Source organism: Canis aureus, chromosome 27 (assembly GCF_053574225.1).
Source record: "Canis aureus isolate CA01 chromosome 27, VMU_Caureus_v.1.0, whole genome shotgun sequence".
Taxonomy (NCBI): Eukaryota; Metazoa; Chordata; class Mammalia; order Carnivora; family Canidae; genus Canis; species Canis aureus.
This window is the reverse complement of record NC_135637.1, coordinates 34,170,965-34,196,617: the sequence shown is the minus strand read 5'-3', so window position 1 is coordinate 34,196,617 and position 25,653 is coordinate 34,170,965. Positions and strand designations below refer to the sequence as shown.

The 25,653-nt window shown below is 52.8% G+C and overlaps 2 protein-coding genes across 3 annotated transcripts in view; one reads left to right on the top strand and one right to left on the bottom strand.

Annotated features, from left to right (window-relative positions):
• Nucleotides 1-27: 27 nt before the first annotated feature.
• HIC2 (HIC ZBTB transcriptional repressor 2) overlaps nucleotides 28-25,653 on the bottom strand; it is a 33,722-nt gene continuing 8,096 nt past the window's right edge. Inside the window, exons 2-4 of one of the 2 annotated variants that reach the window (XM_077874594.1) lie at nucleotides 8,551-8,648; nucleotides 5,761-6,763; nucleotides 28-5,499 (exon numbers count right to left, since the gene is read on the bottom strand). In XM_077874594.1, coding sequence (XP_077730720.1) covers nucleotides 4,939-5,499; nucleotides 5,761-6,763; nucleotides 8,551-8,576 — 1,590 coding nt within the window. In that variant the 5' untranslated portion in view covers nucleotides 8,577-8,648 and the 3' untranslated portion in view covers nucleotides 28-4,938. Of the gene's footprint in view, nucleotides 6,764-8,550; nucleotides 8,649-25,653 lie in introns of both variants that reach the window. The other variant, XM_077874593.1, reaches the window with a different exon arrangement.
• Nucleotides 13,055-25,653, top strand: part of LOC144299440 (uncharacterized) — a 130,514-nt gene continuing 117,915 nt past the window's right edge. Inside the window, exons 1-2 of the mRNA XM_077874962.1 lie at nucleotides 13,055-13,062; nucleotides 14,020-14,032. Of these exons, the coding sequence (XP_077731088.1) occupies nucleotides 13,055-13,062; nucleotides 14,020-14,032 (21 nt within the window). The remainder of the gene's footprint in view (nucleotides 13,063-14,019; nucleotides 14,033-25,653) is intronic.

Sequence of the window (25,653 nt, the reverse complement as noted above, 5' to 3'; positions counted from 1 at the left end):
CCACAGAACACAGAAGCCCCACACAAGACAGTTTTCAATCAAGCTTTTAATGAAAAGATCATAAAATAACAGTTTCTCATCACTGTACATTAAGACTGCACGCTTCTGAATGGAGAGATCAGTCGTCGGTGAATTGCTTTTCTATGACACTCGAGGGCTGCGTACCTGCAGCTCTGACCTGAATTTATCCAAACTCTCAAAGGAAGTGAGCTCGATGTGATGACTGACAGCGGCGGTGGCCAGTACAGGAGTGCGATCACGGTGTCCCCCCCCTTCTGGGAAGGGAATAGAGTAGGACAGTGATCCCTCTTCCAGTTCTGATTAAACAAAACAGCTACAACCCCATCCCTCCCCCTCCCCCTCGAGGTATTTGCGAATGGGCAGGTGCCCAACCTGGGGTCCCCCAAGGGGGGAGGGGGAAAACAAGTGATGGGTGGGATACAGAGAGGCTCCCCTCAGCACCTGGCCCCATGGGCCCCCGCCAAATGGAGGGGGGGAGCCCTGGAGATCCTCCCTGCCCCAAAGTGAGGTCTGTTATGCAGCATTTCTGAGGTCAATAAATTACAGCAATAAATAGCAAGGTGAGGTAGGGGGAGGGGTTCCCGGTAGCAAAATTAAAGTGGGTGACTGAAGCTGGGGGGGGAGGGGTCCTAGGAAGGGGGTCCTGGGCAGCCTCAATTCCCATAGCGCACATCTACCCCCTGATCTGGAATGTCACACTGAGGCTCTGGTTAGGTCCCTCTCCATCCTATCACTCCTGGCATCGGATTCACAGGTTCAGTAACATCTGCCCCAACGTGACTCTGGGGAAGAGCAAGGGCCTTGGTCCCTTTGAGGGGTACAGCAGGGCTGAGATCCCTTGTCTGTTCTTCGGAGGCCTGGTGCTTTCGTCCCCCAAGCTGAGGGGGCGGACGGATGCAGCCACCTCTTCCCTGAGCCCTGCCCTCCTGGCTGCCCAGGCCTCCCCCACTCAGGACGGCTGTAGGGAGGGCGGTAGGGTCGGCCTGCCCAGCCAGCCCAGCCCAGATCGCACTCCTGCACGCGGCCCAGTCCAGTGAATACTGACGGGGTTGGGGCGGGGGCACAGCTGGACAGCCTGGCGCCCCCAAGTGGTGACGAACGGGAAATACACACACGCTGCGTGAAGTTCCAAAAGTCCGTCTGGGTCCAGATTGTTCATTTCACAGGCTGAGGTGTATGGCTATGCTGCGAGTCTCTGAGATTCTTATTTGCTTAAAGGTTCGTCTTTTCTTTTTTACCTTTTTTGCAATCCTGGAGGAGCCCTTGCAGTGGCTCGGTCTGGTGGGAGCGAGCGGTGGTGGAGCCAGCCGCTCACTCGCCCCAAGTCTGAGAAATAAATACATTCATCACTGCACAAACATATTGATACAAAAACAACACTGTTCAGAGTGTTTGCACCGTCTGTGTTGGTAAGGACCAGCCCAGTAAGACCTCCTCACTGCTGGGGGTGGGGGTGGGGACCCACTGGAGTCAACAGAGCTGTGCAAAGGTCCCGGGGCTTTTTGGCTTAAGAGGGACCCTCACATCAACCCACCCCAAGGGTCGCGGGCAGAATGTGGGAGGTGGGGGGCCCTCCATCCCGGGGCCCTAGCCCAGACTCGGGTCCTGCGGCCAGAGCCGATGGCCATCCCCTGCTGTGCCAGCTGGCCAGGACCTTCACGGTCCGGCCAGGAGGCCTGGGAGCCAGTCAGCACCGGCCCAAGCTCTTTGGTGCCAGCTGGGCTTTGAGAGACCCGGGGCTGGGGAGGAGGGCTCAGGTGAATCCAGGGGGCCTCCATGCCTGCCCCGGCCCCACGACAGCCCCTCTGCCCGTGAGCCGACTCAGAAGGGCCTCCAGCGGAAGGTGGGGATTCACTGGGACTGGCCTTACAGCTGCTGAGGTCTGAAACTGTAAAAGTTTATGTAAACAATGAGATAAATATATTAGTATCTTTTTTTTTTCTGAGCCCATTGAGGTTCCATACTCATTCAAAATGTGCTTTGGTTTAAAAAATAGGTTTTGTGAATTTGGGTATGAGCTTTTTTTTTTTTCCTTTTTTGTTTTTTTTTTGTTTTTTGTTTTTTTTTTTTTTGTTTATCCTCTCTTTCCTACATGACATCTGCTATTTCTGTTTCCTGTTTCTCCGAAACATTCAGGAATTAAGTGACTAAAGCAGAGAACTGTAAGCCGCCCTTGGCCTCCAACGGCCTAATTTCCTTGTGAGGCTCTTAACACATTTCCACGCACACACTCGCAAGCACACACTCCACATGAAATCAAAGGAAAAAGAAAACAAAACCAAGTGTTGTGTTCAATAGTCCCACCCCTCCCCACAAACCCTTAAAATCTTAAATAGGAAACTAGTGTTTTGCTTTCTTGTTAAAATACAGAAAAGGCTTGATACAATACTCAGGTGGGTACAATACTATGTCGCACGAACGTCGTTGAGTGAGGGGCCTTGGCGCCCAGTCCCTGAAGCTCTGCAAATGAATCAATCACCTACTCCACGGGTCACCTCGTGGATGTAGCCGCCCATGGCCCAAGAGGCCACACACAGGCCAGGCGTGCGTACAACTCCCGTGCGCTACAGACTTTGTGTCGTGTGGCTTAAGTGCTGACGGAGTGGGGTGGGGGTGGGAGGGCAGAAAGGCCTGGAGAGGACCCTGTCCCCTCACCTGACTTTTCAGAACACGAGACCCTGGGTCCAGTGCTCAGTTCCCACCCGGAAAGAGTAAGACCCAACTTGGGGCTGGGGGTGCCTAGAGATGGGCTCAGCCGGAAGCCCTCACTTGCAAAACACACCCTTCACCATTCGGGTCCCTGAACTTGGGCTGTTCTCAGCTGGAGGGTCTCTGGAGGGGTGAGGGGAGAAGATGACTCTGGAATTTTTTGGTCTGAACTTAAAGAAAAAAAACAACAAAAAAAAAGAGAAAAGCATGAAGCAAAATTAAGATAAAGCCGCTGGCCCAACTCTGGATCCAGTCGGCCAAGGACAGTGGGGCCAACCACAGCGACCTTGGTCTGGCCTTGTGAGCCTGGCCCATGGAGGGCTGCCTGAGGCTGGCAGAGAAACCCCAAGGTGAGGAGCAAGGGGGAGGGACTCCAGACAGGGCTGAGCCAATTGGTGGCAGCCCAGGGGCCAGGACTGCCCTGAGAAGGTGACAAAACAGGGCAGCACCCCCCCACACCATCCCCCAGGGGGTAGACATCACTTTGGTCAGTGCTTCTCCATGCCTCTGCACTGGCCGGGCAGGGGCTGCTGCTCTCCCAAGCTCCAGCTCTTACAGGCCCAAGGGACAGGATGTGGGGGGGGCTCACTTCCACCTCATCCTGGCCCTGGCAGGAGGCCGCAAGGGGCTGGCTCCAGCAGTGAGGCTCCCTATCCTGATCTCCCGTGGGGCTGGAGCACTCACTGCCCTCCTCACCCAGGCCCAGATCAGAGGCACGGACGGGCTCCCTGAGGCTCAGCAACATACGCATTACACTCGCAGGGTGGACACAGCTGGCGATATGCTCTGGGCAAAAGACACATGCAAGTGGCTCTGCAGCCGCAGGAGCCCCTCTCGGGAGAGCCTTGGGGATGGGGGTCCCAGGACGGCCACTGGGGCCAAGCAGAGCCTGGCTCACTCAAACGTGCGTCTTCCTGTGCGCACTAACAGGAGGAAAACAAGTGTCATGGCCTCAACTGCCAGTCACCAACGTACTGTTCTTGTGAATTCAAGAGGTAGCAAAAGGTCGGAAGTCTCTCCACCTTGATCGGTAAGGAAGGAAGGAAAGCTCGATATCTGTCCACACGCACTATGCACACCACACACACACATATACACGCACACACACTCGCACACATACACACACACACACACACACACACACAGAAAATGAAAAAGAAGAGTACCAACGGCTCTGGCATCGAGTCCAGCCACCCCCCTCCCCCCACAAATCCCAGACCTTCCAGTTCAAACATTCACATAAACGTTACACTGGTTTTTCTCTTAATAAAAAAGAAGTACCTCTAAACAAAGAATATTCCTCAGAAACTATAGGAAAATCACTCTCTCTCCTGAGGCAGCCGAGGCAGGGCTCGGGGCCCAGGGAAGCCTTTGGCCAAGAAGGGCTTCTGGGGCCTGGAGGGGTGGGCGCCCCTCAGCCCACAGCCAGGGCAGGGGCGGGAGGGGCAGCTGCCCCTGTACATTCAGTCTGCAGACCCAGGCTCAGCCCCGAGGGGCCGGGAGGAAAATAAACTCTTGTTGGTTTTGGTTTAAAAAACAAAATTCAAAAAGAAAAAAGAACAGATCAGTAGGAATAACAGCAACACAGGCCCAGAGGGCTCTTTAGCTGTGGAGAGGTAGGCGGTGGGGGCCCCCCTGACTGTCCCAGCGCCAGTGAGCAGTGACCCCTGGCTCAAAGAAGGAGGGCTGTCTCCTCCCCTCCGGCACCGCTCCCCAAAGAGCCAGGGTGGCCCGCACACAGACAAGCACTCGTGCACGCACACAGACACCACCCCTGGCCGAGGGGCAGCCCTGCCCTCCCCAGCAGAGGGAGGCCCCCACTGCCCCCTGCTCTGACCCGGCCTGCGGGAAAGGGGCCAAGGTCCCAGCGAGACCCCTGTGACCCACTCCCACAGGCCCTGCAATGGCCCTCTCGGGGAGCCAGGGCCTAGGCGGAATCGGGAGGTAGACTGCACACCAGCAATGAGCACTCGGAGCTCGGGCCCGTTGGCTTCCCTCCTCTCACTTCCCTTGGTACAGACTGTCCATTAAAGCTCTGAGTGTGGGGGGGGGCTGGCTGGAGGTGCCACCAGGAGCCACCCCCACAGGGCCTGGGGGTCCTGGCCCCTCCCGCCCGGCCTCCGTGCTTCTTTCTTCCTTCCTTCCGTTGGCTCCCGAGGGTGAGTCTGCAGAGGGCACCCTCGGACCGGGGAGAAGGGTCTTTGGCTTCTAGGAGGGGGAGGTGTGCATGCGCAAGTGGCTGATGAGGTTGCGCTGCTGGGTGAACTTGCCCCCGCAGAGCTGGCACTCGTAGGGCTTCTCGCCCGAGTGCACACGCATGTGCTCGGTGAGGCGGTACTGGCGGGTGAAGCGCATGCCACACTCGTCACAGGCAAAGGGCTTCAGGCCCAGGTGGCTCCTCATGTGGCGCGTCATGGTGCCGCGCTGCGTGAACATTTTGCCGCAGATGTTGCAGGGGAAGGGCCGGGTCAGCCAGTGCGTCTTCTCGTGCTGCCGCAGCGTGGCAGGGTCCTTGTAGGTCTTCTCACAGACCGAGCACTTGAAGGGTCGGGGCTCGGCCGCGTAGGCTGCACTGGGTGCCGACAGGTCCTCGGCCTCCTCCTCGGCACCCCCACTGCCCGTCTCGTAGGCTCCCTCCTCCTTAATGAACAGCTCCTCCTCCGTGTGTGTCTCCACGTGGGCGTTGAGCTGCTCTGAGCTGGGGAAGCCTTTGGCGCAGGGGATGCACACGTACAGGTTGTCCCCATAGGACACGGTCTCGTAGCCTTCCTGTCGGTACACATAGTGGGTGCCGGCGTGGCCGCTGCCCCCCTCACTCCCACTCTGCCCACTGTCCTCGCTCCCATCCTTGCCATTCTCCTCCTCCTCCTTGCAGGGATATGCGGGCTCCACATAGGGCCCACTGGGGCCACCCCCACCAACATTGCTGGCCAGAATGCCATTGGGAACCCTGTCCCCTAGCCCCTCACCCTCATCCCCTGGGCAAGGGCCCTTGGGCCCCGCTTCCCTCCGCTCAAAGGGGGACCCCACCATGGGCTCCTTCTTGCTCCACTCCTTCTTGCGGGCTGAGTGCCGCAGGCTCTTCCGGGGCTGCCCACCAGGCCCCTCCAACAGGCTCAGGTGGTTGTCCTCGGCCCCCTCCAGATCCATGGGCTCATTGGGGGTGCCCCCCAGCTCAGCATAAGAGGCACTGTTGGCAACAGGAGGAGCGGAGGCTGAAAGGGGCGAGCCATGCTGACTGTCACTCAACTGGGCCGGGTCGTCGGGGGTCAGGGGGGGACCGGGGGTGGCAGGAGGTAGGGGAGGACTCTTCTTGGACAGGTCCAGACCTAGCTCCTGCTCACAGCCCCCACTGCTCCCATTGGTGCTGCAGCTGCCCAGGCCGGCCTCCCCACTGGCTGGACAGATGGCCCGGCCCAGGCCATGCACACCCTCCTGGCTGGAGCCCCCGAGGAAAAGCTCGTCATCTGAGCCTTTGGCCTGGGGGAGCTCCTGGGGGGTATGGGCCCCTTTGCGTCCGTCCACAAGCCCTGGATACCGCGCCTGAATGACGGAGGCTGTGGATAGCCGCTGGCTGCGGGGGGGCCTCCCCATGCCAGTGGCACCCACCCGACCAGAGCCGAAGGGCTTGCCGGCTCGCTTGAGTTTACGGCGGCAAAGGGCTGCCAACTCAGGCAGCTGGAGGTAGCTGGCGGCAGTGAGGAGAGTGCTGAAGTTGGGCTCGGCCGGCTGGTCACTGGGAAGCAGTTTTCCCGTGTAGATGAAGTCCAGGATCTGCTGGAACACTGTGGAGCTGACCATGTCTGTGTCCAGGTTGATGAGGTTGTCGTGCAGGACCAGGGACTTGAAGTAGATGCTGCTGGCAGCCAGGACGTTCTTGTGCGCACGGAAGATGGAGTTCTCCACCATGATAATGACATCACACAGGAAACCCTTCGTCCTCTGCTGGTTCAGCTGCAGCAGGAGCTGCTTGGAGTGGCTGGGCAGCTCCATGTCGGGCCCCATGTCCCCGCGCCCCGCCCACGCGTACCACCTGCGGGCAAGAACAGGCGCATGGGCATTAGCCACCTGGAAGCCTCATGAAGGGCTCCAGGACAGGGTAGGGCTGTGGTGATGCTAAGAGGGCCTCATCAGGCATAGTACCCAGGGAGGGAACTCATACTACCCACCCATGGGGGCTCATGCTGCCCAAAAGGGGACAGTGGCACCAGCCCCATGTAGATGATGAGAAAACAGAAGCAGAGGACAATGGTTACGTGGTGCCAAGCAGAAAAAATGAGATGTGAATTTGGCTCCACAGCCCAGGGCACTGTCTCCACACTAAAGAAGTCAGCCACAAACCCACAGGGGACTCAAAAATGACCACCAGGGGACTGTGAAGCACTGGGTAGAAGCAGGGACTGAGGTGAGCAGAAGCTCCCAGGTGTGCTCACTTTCCACATGGGCATGCAACCTCCCAGCTTTTAGGACAAGCTAGAAATTGAGATTTTTCAGCTTAATCTCTCAATGTCAAATAAAGGTTCTTTTGCCTTAAATACCATGTGGGCCAAATCAAATACGCAGCCGCCATTTGTGAGCTCTGCTCTGCCCTGGGTGCCTTTCAAACTCCAGTGGTTTCCCAAGCTTTCGGATTTGTCAACATCACAGACCTACCTTTAGTATTCCAGCCATAGTCCCTTGCCAGTGCCTGCTCCCATTCCATGAGGACCTCACCCCCCAAGAGGGCCCTGAGTACTCCAGCCTGGGTCTCAAGGTGCTGAGCAGAAAAGGGGGCCTGGCCAAGCCCCTGGCACTACCATGGCCCTGGGAAAGGCAGCCAGCTGGCCTTGTCAGACTGGCGCAGACACTAACTAATGTCATTAATAAACACACAAAGGCCTCTGCCCTCCACGGGAACCTTGCAGGTGGGCTTTGTAATAGCATGCACATCGGTCTCTGAGAGTGGGGTGCTCTGACCATGCATCCACCCAAATGAGCAGCAGGATCTGAGGCACAAGGTGTAGCTCATTGCTCCCTCCAGCCCCTCAGGGAACATGCACCCTCCCACAGGCAACTGTGTGCCATGCAGCTGACAAGGGTGCTTTGATGTCCTTTGGCTCAGGGCTCAATCTCTGAAAGTAACTGACTGCTCTGAGCCTCGCTCAACCCGGGACCACTTTGCCTCTACCAGTGGACCCAGCCAAGTCCTGCCTCTCTTCAGGAAGAGATCACTGCCTTCCTGTAACAAACACTTCTCACACCCCACTGCCCCACGCCTGCCCTCATTTGCAAAGACAAAGGAAAACCCTAATAACCACACATATGCCAAAGTGGCCTTAGGAACTCACTGTGAACACACATGGGTAGACCGCCACACGCTAGCACTCAGGGCCTAACAGGAGGCCACAAACACCCACTCTGCCAGCCCAACCTTACAAGACTGCTCAGCTGGGGCTCAGAGGTGAGAGCCCAGGTCCTGAGGGAACCTATCCTCTGCCACTCTCTGCCCCTCAACCAGCCAAGCAAAGACAAAGTGCCCAAGGCACAGTTTCCACCCAGTCCCAGGAAATGCAGTGTCAGCCCCACCAGCACCCAGGGTGCTTGATGCTCCCAGCCTGGCAAGGGGACAGGCCAAGGGAAGGAGGCCCTGACTTATAAGAGCCTGTGAGCCACAGCAGCTGCTCCTCTGCAGGAAGAGGGCAGCAGGGCCCCAGCCTCCCCTCCATGCTACCCAACACTGTGTGCACACAAAGGACCAGACTGAGAACTGCAGGTCTTTGTGGGCCACCCTCCCCCATACTTCCCCTCCCTCCATCCTCCAATTCCCCCTCCCCGGCCTACCGGAGTGCCAGGGGCCCAGAAACCATGTGAGCAGCAGCCAGCGGGGGTGGCCTCCTTGAGCGCGCGGCCTCCCTGGGGGTGCATCAATGCCTGGTCACCTGGGAAGCAGAAGATGGACAGGGTCACCTCGATTGACATCAGCAAGGGAGGGAAGGAAGGACAGTGAAGGGGAAGGCACCTGGTGGCCCTGGAGCCCTCACTCCCAGGAAGGTCTGGGATCTCTCTGGCTGGGACGCTAGGGACAGCCAGGCAGGGGACAGCAGCCACAGTCCACAGCAGTCAGGTTCAGTGGTAGGGCAAGTCACAGGTCTAGAGAACTTAGCAGGGCTGCACTCTCCTCCCACCCAGGAGATTTAGGATTTAGGGTACTCTAAGGGCCACTGAGGCCTGTGGGGAGCTGGTGGCAGGCACATTAATTCCTGGCGGGCAGGCATGGTGGCAGGAGGCCTGGGCAAGGCCCTTCTCAGGCTGGCCACATTTACATAACAAAAGGTCAAAATTGGAGGCACTAGTGCAATGGGCTATTTATAAGAACCAGTCTCAACCGCTTCTGGCTCTCCTGCCTCCTTCCCTTCCAGATCTGCTCCCACTGCCCGCCTCCCTGCCCAGAGGGCCCAGCCCCCTCCTGCCCAGCCCAGCCTGACCACATGGCCTCCCCTCGCAGGAGTTTCTTTGGGCCTGGCCTTTCAATACCAGCCCGCCAAAGCAGCTGGCAGCTGCTGCCAGATGCAAAGGGTCTCCCCTCTGCCCACCCCCTCCCCAAGATACAGGTCGCCAGGGAGGGGGATCCTGAGGTTCTGGCTTTTTGCACCCCACTCAGCAAGCCTAGGCTCCCTTGGAATGGAGCCAAGGGTGGGGGCGGAGGCCTGCAGCAGCCTGGAGCCCATCCCTGCCTGCCCTTCCCCCACCCCCAGGGCCAGGGAGGCTCAGCAGGTCCCTCAGGAATGTGACCAGACCCGGGGTGCGGGGTGGCTGAGAGGCCTCAGCTCCAGCCTGCCAGCTGTCTCTCTGGCCCCTTGCACAGCTCTCCTCTCATGGGGTGGCCTGGGGCGTATGGGGGGAAGGGGGGGCGGGTTGGTCCAGGATCCCACCCATGGCCCAGAGGGCAGCAGAACCAGCTCTGTTGGTCCAGAGAGGCCTAAGAGTGTCTATTTCTACATTTAATGAAGGCGGCGCGGCCTGGGCCCCTTGCTTGTGTAGAGAGTTCAAGCCAGAGGTAGCCAGCAGGACAGAGTAGAGCTCAGCCTTAGGAAGGGGGCAAAGACCACCTCAGCACTGGTGAGAGCAGCCCTGAAAAAATGGACAGAGAGCCAGAGCGATATGTTCGAGCCAACCAGATGCCCCCCACAGAGCCCTGTGCCACCTGCCTGCTCCCCACCGGATCTCAGGGCACCCCAAGCCCCGCTGGGGCATGGTGTCCGCACAGTGGCTTCTAATTTAGCACTTACCAGACCCTGCACTCGGAATTACTTGCCCTTGTCAGAGAGCCGGCCAACAACTACTGAACCACATGCGAGGAGTGGGGCTTCCATGGGTATCCACTGCTCCAGCCCTGCCAGCCACGTCACCAGCCATGGAAAGGCACAGTGACTGACCGAGGTCTCCCAGGTTGAGTCATACAGGACTTCTCAGGCCCAACCTCCCTACAAGGACTCCACAGGGCAGGGCTGAGTAGCCTTCACTGTGTCCTCCACTGAGTGGGACCACGGTAGAGCTGTCCTCTGAGAGTTCACAGCCAGTACGATGCCACCCTCCCTATCTGCCTTCCACCCCAGGTTGGGGCAAGCGAGGGCCACCATGGGGGCTGTAAGTGCCAATGCAACCTCACCACAGGTGAGAGGGTGCCCACTGCTTCAGGGCTAGGACCCCTGCAAAAGCACTGCTCTTTCTTCCCAGCAAAGGCCTCTGCCCTACAGCTCAACACTGGGTATAGAAGCAGCTGGCACCTACACTGGAGAGGCCACAGCCCCAGGAGAGGCGGGGTGCCAGGTACCTAGAAACATGGGTGTGTGGGCTGGTGCAGTAAGCTGGCAGTGCAGTACCCCACTGGGGAAAGGGGCTGGTGCCCAGCCCTGGCAGGAGCCCACAGGCTGGGATGAAGATACTGCCTGGCACCAGTCCCTGGCACCGAGGAGCCCCCTGGCAGCAGGCCCAGGCAGCGTGCCTATGGCCCCAAGGATCCACACTCAGCTCAGAACCGTTGCCTGCTGGAGCACTGGCTCTGGGAAGACTAAGATCTGGGGCAGTGGGATAATCAGATACTCCTCTGAAGCCAAGACCTAGCCATCTTAGGGGAGCAGGGGATGAGACCCTGGCTAGGCTGGCCCTGGGGAAGGGCAGAAGGAAACACAGTCCCTGGGGAAGGCCAGTTCTTGTGAACACAGAAGCTGGGGGAGAATGAAAAGAGAGACCTGGCTATGTAACACCTGGGTTCCCTTCCCAGGTCCTTGTTTACAAAATGGTCCACCCCCACCTACCCAGCTGGGCTATTACGCAGAGAACTACACAGATCTCTGCTGAATTCTCAGGTCCTTTCCTCCCCTTCCAAGTCCCTGCCACAGAAAAGCCAGAGCTGCCCCCACGTAAACACTGAGGGTGAGGACACCCCAGATTTTTAAAATATACACCCAGGGCACCTGGTGGTTGAGCATCTGCCTTTGGTTCAGGGTGCGATCCCAGGGTCCTAGGATAGAGTCCCATGCTGGGTTCCTTGGGGTGGAGGGCAGGGGCGGGGTGGTGGTGATGGGGCTTCTCCCTCTGCCTATGTCTCTGCCTGTGTGTGTCTCTCATGAGTAAATAAGTAAAATCTTTAAAAATAAAAAATAAAATACACATCCAGGGCGCCCGGGTGGCTCAGTCAGTTAAGCATGTACCTTTGGCTCAGGTCATGATCCCAGAGTCCTCGGATTGAGCCCCATGTCAGGCTGCCTGCTTGGTGAGGAGCCTGCTTCTCCCTCTCTCCCCCACTCATGCTCTCTGTTGAGCACGCTCTCTCTCTCACTCAGATAAATAATAATCTTTTAAAAATAAATAAATAATAAAAATAACACACCCACCCATAGGAAAACCAGGCCCACAGAGCTGAGCCAAGAGAGCTGGCCGAGCTCCCTGCACTCATCTGCTGCTCCTTCCTAGCTACCGTCTTCAGCTACAGACATGAAATTCCTGGCCAGCCAACACCATTCTATGGAAAGACACATCTTGGGGGCATGATCACCAATCAATAAACGAGATTATCTCTGGGGGTGGCAGGTGGAAGTACAGGAAAACTGTAAATTCTGTATGTTCATTTAATATTCAAAATATAAAATAAATATATATTACTTTAAAAATCCTTGGGGTGCCTGGCTGACTCAGTCAGTTAAGCGGCTGCGCCTTCATCTCAGGTCATGATCCCGGGGTCCTGGGATCGAGCCCCACATCAGGCTCCCTGCTCAGTGGGAAGTCTGCTTCTCCCTCTCCCTCTGCCATTCCCCTCGGCTTGTGCTTTCTCTCTCTCAAATAATAAAATCTTAAAAAAAATAAAGCTGGGGGAGAATGGATTTTTATTAAAAAAATAAATAAAATAAAATCCTAAAAGGAAAAAAAAAAGGCAGTACTGATGCACAAACATGATAAATCTCAAAATCATGATGTCAAGTGAAGAAAACCTTACACAAAAGAGTACAGATGCACAATTCCATTTAAATTAAGTTCTAAGTTCTAGAGGGACTCCTGGGTGGCTTAGTGGTTGAGCATGTCTGCCTTTGGCTCAGGGCGTGTTCCTGGTTCCAGAGATCGAGTCCCACATCGGGCTCCCTGTGGGAGGCCTGCTTCTCCCTCTCCCTATGTCTCTGCCCCTCTCTGTCTCTTATGAATAAATGTTTAAAAAAATCTTTAAAAGCTCAAAAAAATAAAAATAAATTAAGTTTTAGAAAAAGCAAAACTAGTCCATGGTAGAAACAAAATCAGAAGAGCCTGTGGAGGGTGAGGAGCATGAGGAGCTTTCTGGGCTAAGGAGGGCTCTTCATTTTGGTAGGCTTTTGGGTTAAGGTAGATGTACTCACTGGTCAAAACTCAAGGGGTCACCTGATATTTGGGTACCATGTTGCATACAAATTTTTATGTCATATTGAAAACAAAAATTCCAACTTCTATTCCAAAGAATAGAAGTTTCCAGAGGACATGCCGTTCTCAGCAGCTCACTACCAGCTAACATTCACAAATCCCGGGCACCTATAGGAAGCAGCTCATCAGGGCATAGTAGTCAAGGCACAGACAAATCCATGTCCCTCCTGATTCCAACCTGGCTCAGCAGCCCTTGTGGTCTTCAGTAGGTAGTCAAAGCCTAAGGCCAAGGATACTCCTGAGATTCCCTCACCCTACCCCGCAAACACACACCAGACAAAAGGCCAGTGAGGAGGGTGGAAACAGGGCCCCATGCCCTCCTGATCCATGGAACAGCACCCCATTAGGAACCTCACTTGCCCATGATCCCAGGCAGTCTACATGGCCTAAAGGGCTCATGGAGAGGCAAGAATGAGGCCACCTCCCAGGCCTCTTTTCTAGCACCCTTACAAAAAGCAGAACATGCTCTGGCCCAACCTTTCAAAAGCCATGAGAAGATGTTTTAAAATAAAAGTGATCTTTAGGGAGCCTGGGTGGCTCAGGCTGTTGGGTGTCTGACTCTTGATTTTAGCTCAGGTCATGATCTCAGGATCATGAGATGGAGCCACACTTCAGGCTCCGCACTTGGCAGGACTTTGCTTGGGATTCTCTTTCTCCTTCCTCTGCTCATCCCTCAGCAGGCTTGCATACACAGATGCTCTCTCTCTGTCCCTTATAATAAATAAATAAACGAATAAAATTTTTTTGAAAAATCGGGGATCCCTGGGTGGCGCAGCGGTTTGGTGCTTGCCTTTGGCCCAGGGCGTGATCCTGGAGACCCGGGATCGAATCCCACATCGGGCTCCCGGTGCATGGAGCCTGCTTCTCCCTCTGCCTGTGTCTCTGCCTCTCTCTCTCTCTGTAACTATCATAAATAAAAAAATAAAAAAATAAAAAATTAAAAAAAAAATTTTTTTTTTGAAAAATAAAACAACAGAAAAGTTATCTTGGCTTAAACAGAGAGCCCAGGAGAACAATTCTAATCATCTATCTGATGGGAACTGTGCCAACTCAGCCTGGATACCCACCATGTCCAGAACCTGGGCTCCAGGAGGCCTGAGCATTCAGAACTCTGGTCAGGGTGCCTGGCTGGCTCAGTCAGAAGAGCAGGCGACTCTAGATCTCAGAGTCATGAGTTCAAGCCCCACACTGGATACAGAGATTACTTAAAAATCAAGAAAAAAAATAGTAACTGCTCTGGTCATTCAACCTCCAGCAGTAGCCTCTGGAGATCAGGCTGGGAGCTTCACCTCCCTGGGCCTGGCAGGAGGCCCTGCATCCCTCCTGGAGACAGAAGAGTACATCCCTAGCCCCATGAGTAAGGGCCAAATCCAGAGTGCGATTTCACAGCTGGCAATCCTAACCCTCATGAGTAATATGCTCCAGAACGATGTCCCTTCCACCCAAGGCCTGACTTCCTGCAGGGAGGAACAAGCCCTCCCCCCACCAGAGGCAACTGTGGGCATCTTGACTGCAAGGCCTCCCAATTTCGGAAAACTTCTCCACCTTCCTCCCAAACAGGAGGGTGGGCCCTAAAGAGAAAGGTGATAGGGCAGTCCCGGTGGCTCAGTGGTTTAGTGCCACCTTCACCCCAGGGTGTGACCCTGGAGTCCTGGGATTGAGTCCTACATCAGGCTCCCTGCATGGAGCCTGCTTCTCCCTCTACCTATGTCTCTGCCTCTCTTTCTCTGTCTCTCTCATGAATAAATAAATAAAATCTTAAAAAAAAAAAAATAGACGATAGACAGGAAAAGAGGCCCACTTGCCTCCCTTCCTTGGGCTGGCCTCTTGGCCCAGGACTCTTAGAAACTTTGTCACCACCACCCCTCTCTGGTGCCCCCCCCCCTCACTTCCTTGAACAGGACTTCCCACAGCAGTCTTGGAGCTATGCTGGGAGACAGGAGGAGCTCCAATCAGCCCACCCCAAAACACCCAACAGGAGACTGTCTTTCCTCCCTAATCACCTCCGGGCAAGGAACACCCACCCAGACAGAAGTAACAGTGACACAGGAATCTTCTAACCACCCATCGCCCACCCAGGGCTCCACTGCCAGGTGGGAGACATAAAGTGTACCAAACAGAGAGGCAGTGCTGGACAAAGTACAGCCAGCCACAAAGCAGCTTCCACACCCACAGGGGTTTAGCTCATCTGTGTCAGAAAGGGTCCTAAACATGCTGGCTACTGTCCTCAAGCCTGAATCTGAGGTCAGCATCGGCCTTAGTCACAGCTGACCTGCACTGGTCACCTGGTACTCCAGGTATAGCCCTAACAGGTGCGTCTTCCTTGAGGCCTGGCCCCACCCAGGCTGAAAGAGAACAGTTTGAGGGCATGGTGGAAACAATGTGGAAGGTACAAACAGCCTAGGATCCAGAAGAGCCCAAGACCCAGCCTGCAAGCCAACAACCAGCCCTGCATGGTCAGAAGCCCAGGACTGTGTTCTCCTATTCCGATGGCCTGGAATCCTTCTCTATATCCCTCTACCCTCTTTTTTTGGAGAGAGAGAGAGAGAGAGAGAGAGAGAGAGAGACTGGCGAGAGGGGCAGAGGGAGAAAGAGAGAATCTCAAGCAGACTCCCCGCTGAGCCCACAAGCCCCATCAGAGCCCAAGACGGGGCTCAATCTCACAACCCTGAGCCAAAAATAAAGAATCAGACGCTCTACTGACTGAGCCATCCAGGTGAGAAATCCAGCCTCTATATCCTTCTTCTCTGTATTGCTCCATGAAGTCTTACCCATCCCTTCACTGGGAGCCTTTCTCCCCTTCACCCATCCACCCAGGCAGCACCTCAGTCTGCCTCCTGGGGAAGAGTGGGGTATTATCTCCATGTCCAGGGACAGATGAGACAGCAAAGTTCTGGGGGTTAAGGAACTTGCAACAAGGTCACAAGAGTAAGCAGGTGGCAGAATGAGGACTCAAAAGCCTGATCCAGAGCTGAAATCATGCTCTCCCCACTCCAACGGAAAGATACCACACACATCCCATTGTTGGGCAGGGACGTGACTTACAGGAGTACCGCCTTCCATGCAGAGCCAGAAGGGTCTTGGTCTCCACCTCCGCCCTCATCTCCTCCTGCCCACCCACCAGCCACCTGCCTGTCACAGCAGAGCCTCACCTGGGCTGCATTCTCTTGATTGTAGTATATAAGATCAGCCCAGCTCCTTCAACACCTTGAGGCCAGAGAGAAACTTCTGGCTACGAGTAACAGGGTATCCACCTCCCACCCCCACCCCCAGCATGCAGTCTGCTCTGGGTACCTAGGTTGTGCCCGCTGCTCTTCTGAGAACACCCCTGGCCTCCATGACCTCTCTGGCCTGTCCCTCCAGGCATGGGCTGGTGGTGGGTGAGACTCAGTGCTCTGGGCAAGCCCAGCCGTGTAATCCAGCCCAGACCTGGATGCTGGCCAGCAGCTCCTGGCTCTTCTCCCAGACCATCCTCCTGGAAAGCAACAGGCTCTGCGAATGCCAGGAGCCCAGCCCTCCCTCCGACGCGGCTTCTACGAAATAAACATTTGGGTTCCACTCAGTGCTTTGGTGATATGATCATCAGGAACCCTGTGTCCACATCCTTCTCTGCCCCTCATGCCCCTCTTGCCTACCCACCAGCTCACTCTGAACAGTACAGGAAATGGCATCTAGCCCAGCCAGACTTCGAGTCTGTCCTGAAATCCCTTCAGGCCCCACCGAAGACCCCATGCTGCCCATGAGAGGCCAAGTCCTGCGTGGGCCCTGACCACCTGCATCTCTGTGCACCTCCATCTGAGAAGTGGGCCAGTTCCTGATAACTCAACACTGTGAGGAAAGGCTAGAAAGTGCTGCTGTGAGGAAAGCCCTGGCAGGAAGCTCCAACCGGTCAGGACCCATGGCTTGCAAACCTTGCTTCTCCAGGGCAGCCATGGGTCTTCTCCCTCTCTCAGGCCTACAACCGTCCCATCTCTCCTGGCTTTGGAGCCAACCAGAAGCGAAGTCAAGAGGCCTTGGGGCCTACAACTAGATATCCCCTCCTGGCTCTGACACAACTGGCTACCTGGCACCAGGAAAGGCACAGGGCAGGGTCCCACCAGAGAGCAAGATCTGGCAAGTGTATCCCACCAGGCCAAGCCATAAGTGCCACTGGGTAGAGGCAGATGAGCACCAAAGAAGGGGATTAGCAATTTAAGATTATGATTATTACAAAAACTATGCTCACCTCCAGGCTCTCTCCACCACTTTGCACTCCCCTCAGGAAGGGCCTGAGCTATTGGTGAAAGGCTCTCTGGCAGCAACAGAGCAGGAGTCTGGAGGCAGGGAGCACCCATAGGAGGGTAGGCCCAAAGGAGAGCAGAGCAGAGGATATCTGCCATCCCCATCAGGTAAGGAACAAATGAAAACCCAGGAGCTACTTTAATCAGGAGGCACCGAGGCCCCAAGGCACTGGTTCCTGTAGCTCTAGAGCCAGTTCCCACAGGTTCTGCTCATCATGGGGCATGGTCCATGGATCAGCAGCTGCAGCTATAGCAGCACTACTAAGGCTCTCACAAGAAATGTAGCTGCTCAGGTCTGACTCCAGACCTCAAAACCAGAACTTGAATTTTAACCCTTCAGAACTCGCATGCACATTCAAGTCTGGGAAACACTAAGGTGGGTCATAAGCTTTCTACTGCCCGGAAAGCCCAATGTTCTACAAGTAGTAAATGCTCAACCTCTGGGTATTAAGAGGAAGGAGAGAGCTCCCAAAGGGAAGACGTTATTTCTCAGGCAAACAAGCCTAGAGAGTAATTAATAAAACAGTGGACCTGGAGAGTGCCTGGGTGGCTCAGTTGGTTGAGCATCAGACGTGGGCCCAGGTCATGATCTCACTGTGCAGGGAGTCTGCTGCTTCTTCTCCCTCTTCTTTGCCCCTCTCTCCACTCGTGCACATGTTCGCGCTCTCTCAAATAAAATATTTTTTAAAAACGGGGCACCTGGGTGACTCAGTGGTTGAGTGTCTGCCTTTGGTTCAGGTTGTGATCGCAGGGTCCGGGGAGCAAGTCTTGTATCAGGCTCCCTGCAGGGAGTCTGCTCCTCCCTCTGCCTATGTCTTTGCCTCTGTGTGGCTCTTATGAATTAATAAAATCTTTAAAAATAAATAAAATTTAGGGATCCCTGGGTGGCGCAGCGGTTTGGCGCCTGCCTTTGGCCCAGGGCGCGATCCTGGGGACCCGGGATCGAATCCCACGTCGGGCTCCCGGTGCATGGAGCCTGCTTCTCCCTCTGCCTGTGTCTCTGCCTCTCTCTCTCTCTGTGACTATCATAAATAAATAAAAAAAATAAAAAAAATAAAAAAAAAATAAAATAAAATAAAAATAAATAAAATTTAAAAATCTTTTTTTAAAAACAACATAATAAATAACAGCAACAACCAACAGTGGACCTGGAACAGGAGACAGAACGTGGCCAAGGACAGGAGCTGCTGGGCCTGCATGGTAGGCAGAGACCTCAAGGGAGGAGACAAACAGCAAGGAACAGTGGTAAATAGGTGGAAATTCCACAGGTGAGGAGCTAAAAGGCACCCAGAAAGCCTGGGCAGCCAGGCTGGAAGACACTATCACAATCATCTCACCTGCCCTGGGGACACCCTTCAGATGAGATAACTAAATCCCAGAGGCAGAGATTCAGTCACAGCTGAGTCACAGAGTTGCAACTGCCCACCCACCGCTCCTAGAAAGAAACTCCCAACTCCACAAATTCAAAATCAATCCTAGTAGCTAACAATTTTTTAAGCTAAGGACTCTGAAATAATTAAAGCAAAACATCTCATCACATACAAAAAAATATTTCCTGACCAAAAAACAGGAATAAGGGCACCCAGGTGGCTCAGTCAGTTAAGGGTTTGCCTTAAGCTCGGATCATGATCCTGGAGTCTTGAGGTTGAGCCCTGCATCCGGGTCCCTGCTCAGCAGGGAGTCTGCTTCTCCCTCTCCCTGCCACTCTCCCTGGCTTATGCTGTCAAAAAAATAAAATCTTCAAAAAATAAATAAATAAAATCTTCAAAAATAAATATATATACTTTTTTTTAACTTATTGAGAGAAGGAAAGAGCACGAGAGAAGTGGGCAGAGGCAGAAGGAGGAGGAGCAGACTCCCCAAGGAAGAGGAAGCCTCAAATGGGGCCCAATCCCAGGATCCTGGGATCAAGACCTGAGCTGAAGGCAGATGCTTAACAGACTAATGCTTAACAGACTGAGCCACCCAGGCACCACTAAATAAATCTTTTATTTTTTTTATGATTTTATTTATTTATTCATGGGACAGAAAGAGAGAGAGAGAGACACAGGCAGAGGGAGAAGCAGGCTCCATGCAAGGATCCCGATGTGGGACTTGATCCCGGAACTCCGGGATCACACACCGAGGGGAAGACAGATGCTCAACCGCTGAGCCACCCTGGGGTCCCAATAAATCTTTTTTTTTTTTTTTTTTTTTTTTAAAGGGCAGGAAGAACTACCTCTCAATGTAGGTGGGGCAGTCCTTCCCAAGAAAGGGCAGTTGACAACCCTTCACGCACATGGTCGCCGTGGTCTAGTCAAAACTCTCAAGGCAAGCTGGCATTAAGGAAGCAATGCCCCATGACGCGACATGACCCTCCTGGCCAGGATAACACTGAGATGGCACCTTAAAGGGGAATTAGAGAAAAATAAAACGATGCCAGATAGTAATGATGGGGCTTTAATTAGCTGGGTGAAGACTAAAAGAGTATTTTTCCTGAGGAGGAAAGAGGAAGGTTAATATTTTAGAAAACCAAGAATGAGGAGCACCTGGGTAGCTCAGCCGGTTAAGCATCTACCTTCAGCTTGGGTCACGATCCCAGGACCCTGGGATAGAGCCCTGAATTGGGTTCCCTGCTCAGTAGGGAGCCTGCTCCTCCCTCCTGCTTGTGCTTTCTCACTATCTCATTCTCTCTCAAATAAACAAAATCTTTTTTTTTTTTTTTTTTATTTTATTTATGATAGTCACAGAGAGAGAGAGAGAGACAGAGGCAGAGACACAGGCAGAGGGAGAAGCAGGCTCCATGCACCGGGAGCCCGATGTGGGATTCGATCCCGGGTCTCCAGGATCGTGCCCTGGGCCAAAAGCAGGCGCCAAACCGCTGCGCCACCCAGGGATCCCAAATAAACAAAATCTTAAAAAAAAAAAAAAAAAAAAAGACCAAGAATGAAAACATGCAAACCCTGTGGTCCAGAAAATGTACTCCTAGGTATACACCAAGAAGAATCTACCCACATGCTCACCAAAACCCAGGCAAGCATGTGTACACGGCAGCCCTGTTCACAGAAGCCCGACACCTACAGGACAGAGGTGGTTGACGGTATAGGGACTGTTACCCAGCCATGAGCAGGACTGACCATTTGCACAAGACCATACATATGTGCCTTTTATAGGTGAAAAACAGTTGACTGTTGTTAATATCACATGGTTTAACTTACATGCACATAGATGAGTCTCTCAAGAAAGTCCTTGGTCTTTCTTGACCAAAGAAGCCAGACCCAAAAGAGACTATGTGGTGTGATTCCATTCTTAAGTTGGAAGGCAGTCACAATCCAAGGGTGAGGGAGGAGTTAGGGGAGGACAGAAGGTGACTCAAAAGAGTCACAAGGGCCTTCTGGGGCTATGTTTCTCATTCTGAATGTTGGTTACATACACAAGTATGTCCATCTGTGAAGAACCCTCAGAGCTGTCATTCACAACTGCACACATTTCTTATATACAATGTCCCATTTTAGAGGAGTGAACTCTGCAGACCAGCCAGGAACCTACAGAAAACCTAGAAACCGCCATAAAATCAGTATCTACCATCCAAAGTAACAACAACCTGGTGACAGTTTTTTAAGATTTTATTTATTCATGAGAGACACAGAAAGAAGGCAGAGACATAGGCAGAGGGAGAAGCAGGCTCTCTGCAGGAAGCCGGATGTGGGACTCAATCCTGATCCCAGAACTCCAGGCTCACGCCTAAAGCCTAAGGCAGACGCTCAACTGCTGAGCCACCCAGGCGTCCCCCTGGTGATAGTTTTTAATCAGCCTAGTTTCTAGCTGATAATTCCACGTAGAGGAGGAGTTCCAATCAGGCAAGCCCATAAGAGAAGAGGAAATTCAGAGCGGCAGGTGAGATACAAACAGGATACATTCCACCAACGCCTGAGCAGGTCCCAGGGCAGCCAGCTGGGTACATCAAAGGGAGGAAGCCCAGAAGAAACTAGAAGAGGCCCTCCGGAATAGGGGGTCAAAGGGAGCTGCTGAACAGAAGGAAAAGCCCCCTTGGCTCCTGTGTGATCAAACCCAATTCTCAAACAAGTGGCTCAAGGAACTACAGCCAAAGATCAAAGATTAGAATGTTTTAATCAAAAAAAAAAAAAAAAAAAAGTGGGGGGAAAATCAGGTAGAAACACCATGGGTACCCATTAGTTCTTAAAGAGACATTTTTAGATTTTATTGATTTATTCATGAGAGACAGAGAGAGAGAGAGAGAGACACAGAGGGAGAAGCAGGCCTCCTGAGGGGAGACCAATGTGGGACCCAATCCCAGGCCCCCAGGATCATGACCTGAGCCAAAGGCAGATAATCAACCACTGAGCCACCTAGGTGTCCTAAAAAGCCAATTTTTAAGGATAAAACTAGGGAACTTTTATACACAATCTCACACTCTACAGCCCTGTGCCTAAAAAGCCTCCAGGTATGGCACCTTACAGAAGATGTCTCACATGCCCAGCAAGTCTCTTGCAGGGTCTAACAGAGGAGAGGGCCAAGATCTTGGAAATGGAACTGGACAGAGATCCACTCTTGAGACTTAAGGAAAGCACTCCTAGTGTCACACGACTTTTTTTTTTTTTTAAAGGTTTTATTTATTCACGAGAGATACAGAAAGAGGCAGAGACACAGGCAGAGGGAGAAGCAGGCCGCATGTAGGGAGCCCAATGCGGGACTCGATCTCGATCCCGATCCCGGGAATCCGGGATCACGCCCTGAGCCAAAGGCAGATGCTCACCGCTGAGCCACCCAGGTGCCCCTCACCCAACTTTTAAAATGGAGTCTTGGCTGGGACGCCTGGGTGGCTCAGTGGTTGAACGTCTGCCTTCGGCTCTGGACATGACCCTGGGGTCGGTCCTGGGATCGAGTCCTACATCGGGCTCCCAGCATGGAGCCTGCTTCTCCCTCTGCCTATGCCTCTGCCTCTCTCTGTGTCTCTCGTAAATAAATAAATAAAATCTTTAAAAAAAATAAAATAGTCTCAGGACACTTGGGGAGAAGCAGGCTCCCTGCCTGTGTCTCTGCCTCTCTGTCTCTCATAAATAAGTAAAATCTATAAGATAGTCTCATTGGAAGCTGAAGGATTGTTTTGCATTACGAAATTTGGTTTAGACACAGAAAACAGGGCAGCCCAGGTGGCTCAGCGGTTTAGTGCCGCCTTTAGCCCACAGCGTGATCCTGGAGTCCCAGGATCGAGTCCCAAATTGGGCTCCCTTCATGGATCCTGCTTCTCCCTCTGCCTGTATCTCTGCCCCCCTCCTCCCCATGAATAAATAAAATATTTTAAAAGAGAGAGACACATGAATAAATAAATATTTTATAAACAAACAAACAAACAAACAAATAAATAAATAAGAGAGAAAGACAGGGGATCCCTGGGTGGCTCAGAGGTTTAGCGCCTGCCTTTGGCCCAGGGTGTGGTCCTGGAGTCCCGAGATCGAGTCCCATGTTGGGCTCCCGGCATGGAGCCTGCTTCTCCCTCCTCCTGTGTCTCTGCCTCTCTCTCTATCGTGAATAAATAAATAAATAAATATTTTTAAATAAATGTTTTGAAAAGAGACAGAAAACAAACAGGCTTTTAATACCTGGAGTAGACCCAGCAGTGGGGTGAAAATGGGGATACTTGGGAGGCAACAAAAATCCTACCCTGAAAACACCTGAACTCCCATTGGCAGGCTGTATGATGACGTGGAGGGCGATGTCACTTCGGACCATTCCAAATGGTGACAGGATTGCAGAAACCACAGCTACATGCAGCACTTCAGTGAATCTCCAAATAGAGATTAATGCCCAGCTTTGAGTGCACAAAGAACAAACTCCGGCCAAACCCCGCCAGCCCAAGGATCCAGACAAGCCCACGGTGGCAACAAAGAAAAGCTAGGGAATGGTTAATCCACAATTCAGAAGAGTGGTGATTTCTGGAGGTAGGGGAAGCAAGAGTATATACTGCCCACTATACCAAAATGTATACATATGTAATTTACACGCTCATTAACACATTTGTAAATAACCTGGAACACAATCTTCAAGTCCACTGAGAAAGCTGGCATGCTCTGTGCAGGAGTACCAAAAAAAGGGGAGACAGACGAGAGGAGCAGGAGCTGGATGAGACCTTCTAGATCCAAGGAAGTGCCAGAGACTAAAGTTGTGGGATACTCACTGAGCATCCCTCATGTCACTTGACCCTGAGACACCCCCTCCAACCTCCAAACACTGCAGGGACACAGAGCTAGGCAAATACAGCAACAAAATGCCAAGAAGGGCTTTGGAGAGTTCAGTCCTACTGGAGACACCCAGAAAGTACCACCCTGTCCTAAGAGAAGACAGCAGAAGCCAGGGCCTCCATACCTGGGAGGTCAGGTGTGCCTCACCCAACAGGAGGGAAATCCCACTGTGATTTCCAAAGGACCAGACAGGAAGGGCAGTTAATGCCCTTCTAAGTGAAAATATCAAAGTCTAGCACACATCTCCCCTCTGCAGCCTCCACCCCCTCCAATTCGGAGTCCAATCAACCCTGAGTTATCTTTTTCAAACACCGATCTCATCCAGTCACTCCCCTGCTTAAAGCTTTCAACGCATTCTCGATGCCTGGATAAAGTCCACACTCCAGCCTGGCCAGGTTGCTTCCCAGAGGGGCCCTGACCCACCTCTCAGCTTGGCTGGTCCACAGTCATGCCTGAGTGGCCCTCTTCTGCGAAGCCGGCCCTTTATTACTCCCAGGACCCGAAGTCAGCACGAACTGCCCAGCAGCTTCCTTCTGCACCTACCCTCACCCCCAACCAGGCTCCCAAGGTGAGGGACCCTATGTCCCACTAGCTCAGCAGCCACAGCTGCACTGGGCATGGAGCAGGCCTTCATAAAGGTTTATTAGGAGAGTAAATACCGGGCAGGAAGGATCAGTGCTGAGAAGAGTGAAACAATACATGAGAGAAGGGACGCCTGGGTGGCTCAGTGGCTGAGCATCTGCCTTTGGTTCAGGGCATGATCCCAGGGTCTCAAATCGAGTCCCACATCGGGCTCCCTGCAAGGAGGGAGGGAGGCAATTGCCTCTGCCTCTTTCTGTGTGTCTCTCATGAATAAATAAAATCTTTAAAATATTTTTAAAAAATAAATCTCTGTAACATCTGACTTAATACAAGAGGCTAGATTCTCATATCTGTTTCTACACCTAGTCTACTAAGATATGTAGTTTTGATTTAAGTCTCTGAAGAAATGTGACTTTACAGATAGAAGGAGGAGTATTTTAATAATCCTTTCAGCTAATCATGGCTCTTCTTTTTTTTTTTTTTAAAGATTATTTATTTATTTATTTATTCATAGAGACACACAGAGAGAGAGAGAGGCAGAGACACAGGCAGAGGAAGAAGCAGGCTCCATGCAGGGAGCCTGACATGGGACTCGATCCAGGGTCTCCAGGATCATGCCCTGGGCTGCAGGTGGCACCAAACCACTGCGCCACCGGGGCTGCCCTAATCATGGCTCTTCTACATTGATATTATAGTGAAACTTGACAAGTGATGGGCCCTTAAAAGTTGCAACTGAGGGGCACCTGGGTGGCTCAGTTAGTTAAGTGTCTGCCTTCAGCTCAGGTCATGATCTCAGGGTTCTGGGATGGAGCCTGCATCATGTTCCGAGCTCAACAGGGAGTCTGCTCGTCCCTCTCCCTCTGCCCTTCCCCCCCCTCTTGTGCTCTGTCTCAAAGAAATATATTTTAGAAACCAAAAAAAAAAAAAAGTTGCAATGGAGACTGAAATCGTATCCATGACTATCTCACATTCAGTTACGTAAAAATCCACTGGTATTCACCGCATTTCTATCCACGCAGGATTGTGCAACATCAAGCGCTGGTCATTTGGAAAATTTTGGTTCACTGACTTGATCAGATCTTCCCAATGCTGTCACATTTCATTATACGACACCAAAAAACTCCATGTGTTAATATCACCGCTGATCTTATCAGTGAAGGCTAAGTCAGGCTCACAGTGATGGATAAGAGTTTTCTAAAACTCTCATTTTCCCTTGAGGTGTTCTAGCACTGGCAACACATATCGTTTGTTTTCCTAAAGTGACAAAGCTTGCTTTCTTCATTTGAGAAAATGTCTGAACACATTCTCCAAGTCTGAATAACCACACCTTGTCTGTCCGTCATTCTTTCAAGTAAAAACAATGTACCATGAGAAAAAGCAGCTAGTTCAGAGCACAGCCCAAGCAAATGTAGTGCTTTCTGGAGACAAGAGCTGACTTCTTTTTCTTTTCTTTCTTTTTTTTTTAATTTTTATTTATTTATGATAGTCACAGAGAGAGAGAGAGAGGCAGAGACACAGGCAGAGGGAGAAGCAGGCTCCATGCACTGGGAGCCCGACGTGGGATTCGATCCCAGGTCTCCAGGATCACGCCCTGGGCCAAAGGCAGGCGCTAAACCGCTGCGCCACCCAGGGATCCCAAGAGCTGACTTCATAGTAGTCATGCATACTCCCCATTTTGTCACCAATACAAAAAAGATGTGTGTGCCCCAGGGTCTAGATTTACTACTCAGTCATCTCTACTGCCTCCCCAGGACACTCTTAAGACTAGCTATCTCTGTCTGGAGCACCAACGTGGAGAACACAACTCTGGGCCATGTGTACCACCCACCACAGCTTTGCACAGGGCAAAGGCTGGTAACTTCTAAGTACTGTGAAAACAGTCTGAAGGACCC